The sequence below is a fragment of the Acartia tonsa genome, chromosome 6, assembly GCF_053477335.1.
Source record: "Acartia tonsa isolate MP-2025a chromosome 6, ASM5347733v1, whole genome shotgun sequence".
Classification (NCBI taxonomy): Eukaryota; Metazoa; Arthropoda; class Copepoda; order Calanoida; family Acartiidae; genus Acartia; species Acartia tonsa.
Genome location: NC_137265.1, coordinates 22,677,753 through 22,690,821, shown reverse-complemented (window position 1 = coordinate 22,690,821; position 13,069 = coordinate 22,677,753). Strand labels below are relative to the sequence as shown.

The following is a 13,069-nucleotide window of genomic DNA, read 5'->3' as shown; positions in this document are numbered from 1 at the left end:
AATTTTTTTTACTAATTTTAAGAAAAATAATTGATTAAGATGCATTTTTATAATTTTTATATGTTTATCCTTTATGAAAACTAAATAAATAAATACAAATATCTAATCTAGTGCATTATACAAAAATTTACTTGCGTAATTTTTATCTACTTTTACAGTATAGCTTCGAAACTGATTAATATCCGCTGGCTTAGAACTTGGCCTGAGCCATACTGAATTATCATGTATTGTATTGTGTCATAGACAATTTTTAACGAATGCTAAAATAAAGACCATAAATTAAAACCAGTTTTGTTGGCTTGGGCCTTAAGCCTTTTGGATCCAACAAAACTGGAATTAATCTCAGAATTTTTTATTTTACTATCTACGGAACGTTGTCTATAATACAATTTGAAAATAACCCCTTTTTTGATGTCCTTAATGTAATCAAGAAGGTCTAAATAAACAGAGCATTAACATTTGTATGAGATTAGCTTTCAGAATTAATAAATTTGATTGCTGGATGTAAAGTCCTTTCAGGAAATACCATCTTCTGATGTTAACAATGTTTAAAAGTCTATCCTTTTATAAATGTAGCAGGATGTCTATCTGTCTGTCTGTATGTACTGAATGATCTTGCTAATTGCAGAACCGACATTGTTCTTCTTTACAATATAGCTTCTCATAGGTCCTGGGAAGATTCATAATATTCACAAGGAGGGTAACACCAACTTCACAATGAAAATCGCCCCTAGAAAAAATAACCTTCCCCCATTTCTTTCTACTTTTTATTTTTTAAACTAAATCTGAATATGGGGAGGTCAAAGTTACAGCGCCCCCCCCCCCCTCACTACTTGCCACTAAATAATGTACTATTAGTACTGAATAGCTTTGAAAAAAGTGTGAGTTTGAAACATTTCAATGGCCAAAAATAGGAGAGATCTCATTAAGAATTAATAACTAGCATTCGTTAAATTGTAAGTTGTGTGTATGTCCTGAAAGATCTTGTAAACAGCTAGACTAATCGGTACACAATCTTCAGAAGAGGTAACTAAATGCAGGCTATTAGGCCCCCAGAAAAAATCCCCACCCAAATAATTTTTATTATCAAAACACAATAAGTGTGGAGGGTAGGACATTCGCACTCATTTGGGACAAAGTCCCTCCCTTGATGCTATGAACTTAGCCACTAGTTTATAAGGAAAACATTTTTATAAACGTTTGAAGACAGACCATCCGAAAAATCTAATCTTTCCTGTTTACTTCTTGGGCATGGACAGTGAGGAAAAAGTTTGAAACTAAATGTATAACTATAACAAGAAGGTGGCCCCTTGAATTTAAAACTCCACTTCACATTTTGACTAAATATTTTTAAGCTGTAGATAACCAATGAAAAGAAAACACTATTTTATTCTTTTTGGCGCATCAAAGTATTTTTGATGAAAAAGCATAACATTTTTTGGGTGGTATTAAGTATCATATTTTCTTGAAATATTATAATTAATTTTTTTAATTTACCTGGAGGAATTTGGATGGTTGTCATATATACGAAAGGACGTACCCTAGATCTTTAGTAAATTCGCAGCTAAAAAATAAAACAATATAATAATAGACATGGTACATACGTGGATATATTAAAAGGGAAAATTTGACTTAATTTTAGCTTGCTAATATGAACCTCATTTATAGGTCACTTCTCTAATCCAGTAGGAGAGGGATTAAAGGAGTAGATGGGGAGTATCATGTTGTTGTTGATGTTGTGGTAGCCACAACTCAGCGCTTAACCGTGTTCATCTTCATCTTGATTTTCATCAAGAAGGCCGAGAAATCTGGCTGCTTCTACCGGAGTTTCATTATTTTAGCCTGCTGCGAGCATCACTTTATCAGAGTCTATAGGAATCTGAAGCAACATCCAAATAACAATATATCGATTCGTCTAACATATGGATGAAAATTTTGTACCTAGACATAAGGACTTTTTTAACCCTTCTACAATTGATCTACCTATATTTCTTTCTATTCCATAACCAAAAATTTTGGTGAAACGTCCCCTGAGGCGAAATCAAAGACGCAACTTCAAAAGCAAATCAGTAAATTTGAATATTAAGAAAATCATAATATAAACAACAATATTTATATGCATGTTTGTATCTTAATATCGCACAAAGAATTCTTTTTCTTTGTCAGAGAAGCTACATATTGGTCATTGGCAATTTTTTAAATAAATTTTTCGAGATTGAAGGAATTGGTTACGCCTTAAGAAACTATAGGCTAAACCAATTTATAAAACAATTTTGTTGATCAACCTTAGTTTTAAACTCACAGAATTTCCTTTTAAAACCTGTCTTAAATATAAATACCCAAGGATCTGAAGGAATAGGACAATTGTCGATAAATTGATGTACATCCCCAATGATGATACACAAAATTTCCCTTCTACACAACTTATTGAACTAATCCATCAAAATTCAATAAAATATGTCAAGTTAACGAATAAGAAAACGCTATTAAAAAACTTTGGGGACTGGTATGATAAATAGCACAATCTCCCATCCCTTCCTTCCTGATAAATACTACAGATTTAATAATCCGTGCAGTGAAAGGTTTCAAATAAAATTTTAAATTCTAAAAGGAGTTTTAAAGTTATATTTCTAACCAGATAAAACTAGATAGAAATATGTAAGTTACCTAATTTGTTAAAATTTTTTTAATTTTCAAGGAAGGGAGCGGTTAACGAGATCTTTAGGTACAGACAGACAGACACAGATGCTGTTACTTTTATATAAGGATTGTACTAAAAAATAAAAAAATAACTCCTTTTAAGAAGATCTTATAGGATTTTTAGGACTGTGGTTTTAGAGATCTTACGTCATATATACAAATGTTCAACTACCTAATAAGTGTCATTGCAGAACTTTTGAATTAGAATGTAAAATGACTTAGAAACCACAAAATGCCAATATTAAGCTGCAATGAAAAGAACATCACAAAATTGTTCCACCTATTTAAGATTTTTTATTGTTCTTTTTAAATTAGACAAACGTTGTGCCACTAGCATCTACAGGCTCTGCATTCAAAAAGGCTAGAAAATGACTTAAGATTTCATCCCAAAACTTAAATCTGAAATAAATAGCCTAAAACCATCACGGGACATATATAAGCCTGTCTATAATTGAAAACCCATTCATTTCAGTAGTTATTCAGCTTCAGACTAAACAAACATTATTACTTGATATAATAGGATATTAAAATAAATCTATACTAATAAAATTATAACCCTTTGTTAAGTTTCAAAATTTATTTGGTCATATCATAAAGTATGAATAATACATAGAATCATAACAAATGTATCAAAAATTCTTTCATTTCACAGTTAATGAAATGAGTGTCCTTATCAACTAACAAATAGATCATAATTGTTTAGCAGCGGCGCTACTAACATGTAAAATAAGTCTCAAAAGTCCATTCAAACTGTTTTACACCAGGTTTAGATAATAAAGCAAATTGCTAGACAATTGAAAAAAATTTTTCTTGATAGCTTTATACAGATATACTGAAAAGACAAATACTCAAAAAATAAACAGTCAAAAAATTGACTACAGCCCAGATTTGAAAAACAAATTCTATTTTATATGAAGATCATTGTTAACAAATTTAACTAAATACACTAGATAATAGTATTATAAAAGCAATTTGTGATGAAAAATAAATAAAAATAAGCTATGTGATCAAATCTGGGCCCGTCCAAATATCAAACATTTTTCCCTACATGTACAAAGAAGTTCCAATAAATATGAAATATTGTAATATGATTATAATATGTAAAAATTACTTGTAAAAATAAAAGTAAGAACTTAAACTGTTTTTAACCTATTTTTAAAACATATATCAAAAATATACTATGACACCAGTAGAATTAAACTGCAGAGCCTAAATTTGAATTAAGTCCCCAATAAACTTTTTGAAGGGGATTTAAAAATTAATTTTACTGTTGCTGTGGTCTTTTTTGATCAGAGCAAAAGGTCTTTTTTTATTTGGGTAAAATTCGTAGCTTTTAGAGTGTTTTGCTTCATATATATAGTATTCTGGTATAGAGTAAAATTAGGCCTTTTGATTTCATCTAAATTAATTCATTAAAAACTTAATTCTTTACAATATATCAATGAATTAACTTTATCGTGCTTGTTTTCCATCACTTATTTAAAACACAAAAAAATTGGCTGTAAAGGGTTAAATAGTGAAAGATGACAACAAACGTTTATGCAATACAACAAATTTTTTTTTGTCACATATACAAATATGATAAAATATAAGATTATTCAAACTTATTTTTTTAAATATTTTTAAAAAGCATTTATCTTTTATGTGTATAGTTTTCATTCTTTTCATTTTAATTAAATAAAAATTATTTAACTACATTGGAAATAAGTCACTTTGTGAAAACTCTTTTTTGAATTGTAAAAAAATGAAATGAAACAAGGCTTCTAATTGGTTCAGACTTCAGAATAATATGTTTTATTTTAATGTTAAATTTCTTCTATATAAATTATTGTTTTAGAAAAAAATTATTTGCATCGAACAGAGTAGAGTTTTTATTATTGTATTGATATAATCTGAATCACATCAAATTGTTCTGTAAGAAACAATTTAACCCCAAACTAAAAAATGCTTTTGCTTCCATCAAAATGATCACAGCAACATATAAAATTGATTTTTAAATCCCCCAAAAAAAGTTTATTGGGGACTTAATTCAAATTTGGGCTCTGCAGTCTGAATCTACTGGTGTCATAGTATATTTTTGATATATGATAAAAAAAATAGGTTAAAAACAGTTTAAGTATCGATGGTTTTAGTCAACCAACATTTGTATCATATTAATTGATTAGAAAATGGATACATTTTCCTACTTTTATGACAAACCATCTTGTATCAGTAAAAATTATTGTCACTTGAAAAAGTTTCCAGTATTTTACTAATTGTCTCAGGAGTGTTTGAAATTGATGGTTTGATTGTTGATGATGAGTGTTTAAATGATGGATTTAGAGACAGCTTCTTTGCACATATCATAAGAGAACCTGACTGAGCGATCCTGAAAAAGAAAATAAAATTAAAATCTTTTACCACAAAGTTTTTAAAGTAAACTATTTTTTTCTTCAAATATTTCATGTAATTAGTCAAGAGCCTTTTGTAACAGATAAAAAGTAATAAAACAAATTAAGCTATGAAAAATTTTATGATTATTCTTATATGATATTAATATTAGTGGATAATTGTCTTTTCAATCCATGATTTTTAAATAGGGCTAAGAACCGGCTTTAGTCCAGCAGATATTAATCGGATTCGAAGCCATACTTTATCAAATTTACTCTTTCAAACTTTAAAATTCATGAAAAAAGTCCTCTAAACTTCATTTAGCGTTTGCATACCTGGGATTCGTTTGCCATAATGTTGCCGCAAGACAAGAAGAATGAGAATGGGAGAGTCTCTTTATATTCCTGCTCCAGAGGGGTCTTCTCCAAGGTTTTCTCTAAGCGGTCAGCGCCAAACACAGAGAACCTAAGCGAGAGCAGGATTACAGCAAGGAATTTGTCAAAAATGCCGCTAAAGTTTTAAAAATTTATCGGTTAAAATTCGTAAATAATTCATTGAGGAAAGCTAAACTTAGTTGAATCTACTTTATACATACAATAGTGTCTTTACCCCTAGCATCTAGGGGCTCTGTATTAGATAGGGTAGGAAGGCAGAAAAATTACTTAAAACCATCCCGGAACCAATATGGAGCTTCTCTAACATGGAGAACTCCATCAAAAAAGTAGATTTTATAGGAAATAGAACTTATTACAGAAGGATAAATTTTAAATAATAATAATTCTTACTTTTCGATGGTAGACTTGTATGCGTTGTAGTACTCCTCTTTTATATTTTCCTCAAAGCCCTCACGAGTCTGAAATGATTAAATCTTGTTAAATTTTAATACAAAAACAATTGAAAACAACATTGCATGTTTAAACAAGTTCAATTCTAATTATTTCTTTGGAAAATAAGCAAAAAATATTTAAATGTTTGATTTGACTGCATACAGCGTAGATGGGCAAAAATGTGAACAAAATTCACGTGGAAAATATGAGAAAACATTTTGAACGAAATTTTACTGATAACTAATAAAGTACAACATAATACATATGTTTGTAAGATAAAATAAATATATGTATATCAGTATTTTTAACTTATTTTTGTTAAGTAAGATCTAAAAAACGGCATAGCTTTTATACAGGTACTAGCCTACAGCTCACGTTGTTCGCTGGTCTGTAATGCTCTTAAGAATATTAAATATCCTTACTGGAAAGGTAGAAGGCTGATGCAATTATTAAGGTATAAAATCCGATCAGTTAAGAATTTATAGAGGGCCCAATCTTTCAGGGTTAAGACAGAGGACTTATTTTATGTTTACTGACCAATGCACGTCTACTCTAAGAATAATATTGTCTGTCGGTCTATTGGTAATGCTCTTAAATAATTTCCCAGCTTTTATCGAAGATATTTTTTGTGTACTTACTATGTCTGTCTGTTGTGCACCCTTTTTGCTTTCATTTGCTTTGCCTTTTATTTTTTTAAATTCAAGAGCTTCTATGGTTATGGATGTTGTCATCCTTATCTACCTGTTAAATTTTAGTAGCAAAGTCAATTAATATTAAGTTAAATAATTTTATTCCTCACTTAGTCTGTTATTCTGTCTATAGTGCTCTAAAATAAATAAAATTACTGTAAGGGAAATGTTTATTTTCCCTTCTGCTATTTAATATAGAAGGTAGAATTTTTTTAGACCAATGTACTTCTGTCCGCCTATCCTTCGATCAATCAGTACTGCACATAAACATAATTCTATTTTCTGATATCAAAGACTAATTTGTGTGAAGATTTGTATCATCGTTCGTCTGTCTGTCGCTTATACCGCGTTTTCTTCTTTTAACTTTTAACTTTTGTGTTTTTACTTTTACTATTAGGACAAAGTAGCCTCGGACAAAGTAGCTTCGGACAAAGTAGCTTCGGACAAAGTAGCTTCAGGACAAAGTAGCTTCCGGACAAAGTAGCTTCCGGACATTTACTTAAGAAAAGTAGCTTCTAATAGAAAAATAGAAAAAACCTCCTAAACGACAAACCTCCTAATGCAACATCTTTTAAGTAAAACCCCCTAAAAACTTTTCAAGTGATATCACATTTATTAAGTGTGAGGTAAGGGTCGATATTTTTAATGCAAGGTTGTATCGGGTTCGAAACCATGCCGTTGGGTAGCCAACACAGACTTTGGGACAACTGTCGGACGGATTTTTAAATTTCACCCTGTAGACAAAGTTATTCAAGAAAGAAATTTCGGTTTTGAATTTCGTCCCTGTGTGTTTTATCGCCATGTTGGATTTTATTGTTTAACTTTTTTAACAGCAGTGGTGGACAGAAATTGTAAAAATTTTTAAAAAATGTTAAAACGAATTAAAAATTATAAAAAAAATCGCCGAACCCTTTTTAGTAAAATCCACGATCCACTTTTTGTTAAAATTGTTAAAGTTTTGTCTTTCAATAAAATTAGAAGTTAATGTACATTAAACATTCTTACATAGGTTAGGTTAGGTTAGGTTATAGGCAAGGGGGCCGAGCGCCCGCGGCTAGGCAGGCCAGGGGGCCGAGCGCTGCGGCCATAACCTTTATTACTATTAGAAGCTACTTTTCTTAAGTAAATGTCCGGAAGCTACTTTGTCCGGAAGCTACTTTGTCCTGAAGCTACTTTGTCCGAAGCTACTTTGTCCGAAGCTACTTTGTCCGAAGCTACTTTGTCCAAGATCCACTTTGCTACTTATGGATATTATCATCATTGTTGATGATTTTTAAACTTAGGGATCTTAGGAGATAATGTTCTATATTTATTTTACATCCCCAATGATGATAAACAAAGGTAAGCTTTCTGTTGATTTAAGTTTGGACACTTCTAGTATGTATAATAGAACTGATGAAACACTGATTAAGTTTTTTTAGTCAACGTGGTTTCTAAACTTTGGTTAACAGTGTAATTTACAGTCAAATGTTCCCTCCTTCCCTGAGGAAAAGAAATTTTGGAATTGAAACTATCCTTCTTCCTCTAAATTCATATGGTCCATTAGTCTTTTGGAGACATCATATTTTAATAGCTAAAATATTTGTTTTCTCAGCTGCTATCAAAATTAAATGGCTTAAATTTTTAATCAAGATTATAATGGAATATTTGCAAATTCCGCTGTTATTTAGTAGCGAAACTTATTTATAATTAAAAATGTCCGTCCGTTCGTCTGATGGCTAGGATTAGGGGGAAATGTGATTTTATCTCTTCAATTTTTCAATTCAATGCCTGAAAAATTGTGTAAATATTCCCTACATAGCTTGTCCGTGTGGACCTCATTTATCGGTCAGTTCGTTCATCCAGTAAGAGGGAAGGAAATGGGGTAGAAGGGTTGTATAATGTTAATGATCTATTTCTACAGTTGTTCTGTCCATCCGTACGTCCCTAAAAGAAAGTTCTGATTGTGAATTTAGCCACATTAGAATTGTTCTATTGAATTCAAACTCGACAATAAAATTCATGAAACTGTCCTGCAATGAAGTCAAAGTAAATTTTTACCATTGCCTTACATAGTTTCCCCATCACCATGACGTTAGTATGTCCAAATAAAATAACTTGTATTTAAGGTATTAAATGACATATTTACTCAAATTTTTGCTGCAATATAAATATTTTCTCTTTTAAGTGCAGTTACTCTATATTTCTTAATGTTCTTTAGTATAATTGATTGAGTTTCTCTTTTACGGATTTTGTCACCCTTGTTAATCTTTCTCTCTCTCTCTCCTCCACCCCCCTCGTTATATTTCTCTCTCTACCCCCTCTCTCTCCTTATCTCTCTCTCTCTTTATCTCTCTCTCTATCTCGTTACACATAATGGTTACTACTACGACTTTTTAATGTCTTACGTTAGAATATTTGTTTAACTGAGTATTCAGTAATTAGTTTATATTTTCACCCAATTTAAAAATACACGATTTAACGTTTTGCATCCTTTTTTAAAATCATTTATTAAAGATTAAAATCCTAATATTTTTCATTTCAAATTTTCGACCTGAAAGGGTTAAAACGTTTAGTTCAATATCTGAACACATTTACGGGAGTGTCGCACGAATCAATTCATTTTAAAACTAAGTTTTCTAAGATATACTATTTTTAAAAATTAAGTTTTCTGCTTTAAGAATAGAAATCAAATACTTTAATGTTATTCGAATAGCAACATGAAATAAAAAAACTGAATTTATGATGCAAAAAGTAGAATAATGAGTATTAACGTTCTGGTCAGTGAGAGTTTAATAGGGATTATTGAATCACTATGAGTTTTTAACACTGTACGCTTGGAAGACTCGAGCTTGATTATAGACGTTTATTTCCTATATAGATCTGTCATGGATCTTGATGCAATAAAGCAGGCTGTTTTGTACATGTTAAAAATTGGAAGAATTCATTAAATAAAAGTTGTCTCAAATATAGGTATTAAATAACCAACAAGCAAAATAAATCTAAAATAATATTTGGGGATAATTTTCATTTTGGAGTAGGAGCTAAATGGCGCGAAAGTTATGAGTAAAATTTTTGTGGGGAGATGGTTAATCTAATTAATTTCCAATAACTTGTGTGTTTGGGGGTTAAGACAAATTAGCCCTACTCCTTGCTAGAAAGCAAATATTAAGTGGTAGACTTACCTCATGACTGAGAGATGACATGAGCAGATAGGACAAGTCACCAGTCTGTTTACCAGTGTAGGTCAACTTAGTTATGGTGCTAGGCTTACCTCATGACTGAGAGATGACATAAGCAGATAGGACAAGTCACCAGTCTGTTTACCAGTGTAGGTCAACTGCCAGTCACAAATCTTCACCTGGAATAATTAATTTTCAATTTTAGTTTTAGATTTTGGGGGGTAGGAGGAGGAGTGCATTTTTTTATTGTGGTGATTTCACTTGGAGATGGGTTATGCCCTCCTACAAAATAGACATAAAAAATTTCCAGGACCTATGAAAAGCTACATTGTAAAGGAGAACCATATTTAGCGAGATACCTCGGTAAGGTAAGGTATACATTCTTTTACTTTATTGTCAACCATTGAATTTATTGTAGAAAAAATTCCTATTTTGAAGTAAAATAATGAATTGATAAGAAGCTGCGCTCCTAACAAAACAAATACACACCTTCAGGCCTTGGGTTGTCTTCTTAAAGAGAAGATTGTTGAAATGAAAGTCTCCGTGTTGCAAGGTTCTAACCTCCTGCCTCTCAGAGGGCTCAGTTCTCTTCTGACACAACTCTATGAGTCGGTCCTGGGAATCGAACCGGTTCCTACAAGAAATAAAATTAATTATTGATAAATTACATATTAATAGGATATACAATAGTACATTCATAATTTATACCAAAACAAATATATGTATGTATTTCTAGGAAATAATTTGACAAATTGATAGAAAAATGAAAATAGAATAAAGGTGGATATTATGACAGGGGAAAAATTGTCGTCAATTCAACTTGCTAACATTACATCATTTATTGGTTCGTTAATCAATTGGGAGGGGGAGGGCATGGGGTAAAGGGAGTAGATTTAGTAATTTTATTTCAGCCAACTGTGAGTTTAACTTTGTTAGAAAACATAAAAATCTGGTATAACATTCAAGTAATAATATATCTATTGACAGAGAAAAAATCATAAAATAATATTACTACAAAGTATAATTTCTTTGTATAAAATTTTTTCCGCCATAACACAAGATATGAAAACATTTACATAATTCTATTCAACACTGCTTTAAACTGTCAAAGAATATCAAACTAACGAAGAAAAAAACTGACCTGAATCTCTTGAGAAGAGTGGGAGAATCGAGTTCAGCAGACTTCTTGAGCATATCGCAGTAGTGCTCCTTCATGACTGCCAGGCGGGCGGACATGTCGGCCGTGGCCCACATGAGGCCAGACTCCTTGAGGCTGGGGTGCTCGGCGCCAAGATCAACATGCTTTTGCATCTGCATAGCCACAGACACGGCATGGATCTTGGCAATGCTGGTCACAGCAACCAAAGTCTTCTCGATGTCAAGAAACTTGTCGCCGTAGGCATCACGCTCGTGCGCATAACCTTCAGCCATAATGTCTTCAAGCACGATAATTGCACCGTCCTGGCCTTCAGCCTTTGAGTATAGGATGTTGGGCACGTTGAAGTCGTCGAACTCCTTCTCGAGTCCCTCGGCGCGCACAAACTCTTTCATCTCGGGCAGAATGCTACGGTAAAACTCAATCTCATTCAGGAAGATGTTGAACTCTCCATTGTCCTGGCCGTTGGGCAGCATTATCTTGACAAACCAGTACTTGACCTCAATCTGTCCGTTGGTCAGCTCAATGGTGACCTGCAGCCGACCGCTGTCGCTCAGGTTACCCTTGATGCTGGTGTCCTCGCGGGTCACATTGATAGACTCGATGTCGGACTCGGCATAGCCGTAGATAGTAGAGACAAGGTGCTCCATCATGTAGGGCGTGGCAGTCAGGTTCTGGAGGCTGCTGGGCACTAGCTTCCTCCGCCTTTGATACTTGGACAGGCCGAGACAGATCACCATGGTGATTCCAAATGGTACAGGACGAGATGACAATTACCCGGGGATTCGAGATGATACAAAATAACCTTGGTAACCTCGCAGTTCAGCTTGCTAATATTTGTTTGACTTTTTGAATAAATACCTCTCTCCATTAAATTTTCTGATATAAAGTTTGTAAAAGAATTTGGTTCACAGAATAATATAAATAAATATTATCGGGGTAAGCGAACGGGCTCCAACTTTGGGCTGTGTAGATACGCTTCTGAATTCACCAGAATGAAAGAATAAACTGAAAAACTGTTGTTATTATGAGAATATTTAATACGCTAGGCGCTATCTCTCTATCACTTCACCCCACTCCCCTATTGGAGAGTGGGGGATTCCACCTCTAAACCCATAGCTGCCGTGGTAAAGTAAAACAAAATTACTCACAAATGTACTTCAAATTTAAGTTTAAAACGAGTAGTTACACTTAATTCCACTTTGAAGTACTTAATTCAAGATATATGTAAGTGAACCTATAAATTAACTTTGTATATAGCTTCTATGATTTCTCTTTGCTAAAAATTTTAGTGTGGGGGGGGGGGTACCAGTATTGTGTAGCAACACAGTATGCACTGTACAAATGTTCAAGATTTCTAAGTAAAAGTATATTAAATAAAAAATATTCTAATTTAGTAGATGTATAATTAAATTTTTAGTACTAAAAATAAAGGCCTTTTATCCCTTTGTCGTTCTGTGTATCTATTTGTTCATTAGTCAGGCAGTCCGTAACTCTGTGGAGAAAATGTGATTTTCTCGGCTGTTATTCAAGAAAGACAGTTGATTTTTTTGTCAAAATTCCCGATACCAATGAGCATCCAGCATGTAATTTACTTTGTTCATAAGTCTCCCATTCATACTACAAATTATAAATATTAAGAAATATAAGACCTGCAAAAGGTTTCATGATTCTTGATTTTAACAAATGCTCTTTTAATCTCCTTGTCCATATGTTAATGCTTTGCTTCTTATTGATGTTTTCATCCTTGTTTTAGTACAATGCACATATCAAGTTAAAATATCATTATCAACCATATTTCAAAAACACTGCTATTATAGTATATGTAAAGCCTGAATGCCTCAAAATATGTTAGTTTACAAAAATAAGATCTTTTAAAATATAAACTTTTTTATATGAAAACACAAAAAAAACAATAAGTGAAAATTTTGTATTTTTGTATATTTTTTTAATTTATGACCTGGGCTTTTTAAGAAATACATAACCGGTATAAAAATTTTTTTTGGCATTGCAAAATATCTTAAATTTAGAAGTAAGAAAAGTATTGAATTTTTTAAAAATTGCAATGTATAAATTGTTTTAAAAGTGTAGAAAATAGATTGAATTTGGTTATCATATAAAAAATTGTTTTTGATATAGTAAACTAGATTATTTAACTTTAATATG

The 13,069-nt window shown here is 32.0% G+C and overlaps 1 protein-coding gene across 2 annotated transcripts; it reads right to left on the bottom strand.

Annotated features, from left to right (window-relative positions):
• Positions 1-4,809: 4,809 nt before the first annotated feature.
• LOC145322125 (uncharacterized) lies at positions 4,810-12,191 on the bottom strand. Of its 2 annotated transcripts, XM_080163916.1 has the most exons (6): positions 10,889-12,191; positions 10,237-10,381; positions 9,840-9,926; positions 5,856-5,923; positions 5,406-5,535; positions 4,810-5,068 (listed from the first exon to the last, which is right to left on the bottom strand). In XM_080163916.1, exons 1-6 carry the CDS (start codon positions 11,641-11,643, stop codon positions 5,006-5,008), a joined length of 1,248 nt encoding a protein of 415 aa, XP_080020042.1. In that variant the 5' UTR covers positions 11,644-12,191; the 3' UTR covers positions 4,810-5,005. The 2 variants fall into 2 exon arrangements, 1 of the variants encoding a protein (XP_080020042.1); XR_013880509.1 differs by lacking the exons at positions 4,810-5,068; positions 5,406-5,535 and having other exon boundaries at positions 9,751-9,926; positions 10,889-12,186.
• Between the last annotated feature and the right edge of the window lie 878 nt (positions 12,192-13,069).

Excerpts from the sequence above, each read along its gene's own strand:
- LOC145322125 (XM_080163916.1), bottom strand. The coding sequence starts at position 11,643 with ATGGTGATCTGTCTCGGCCTGTCCAAGTATCAAAGGCGGAGGAAGCTA. Across the intron at positions 9,927-10,236 it reads AGACAACCCAAGGCCTGAAG|GTGAAGATTTGTGACTGGCA; the intron begins GTGTGTATTTGT and ends TAATTATTCCAG. Across the intron at positions 5,924-9,839 it reads TGTCATCTCTCAGTCATGAG|ACTCGTGAGGGCTTTGAGGA; the intron begins GTAAGCCTAGCA and ends TAATCATTTCAG.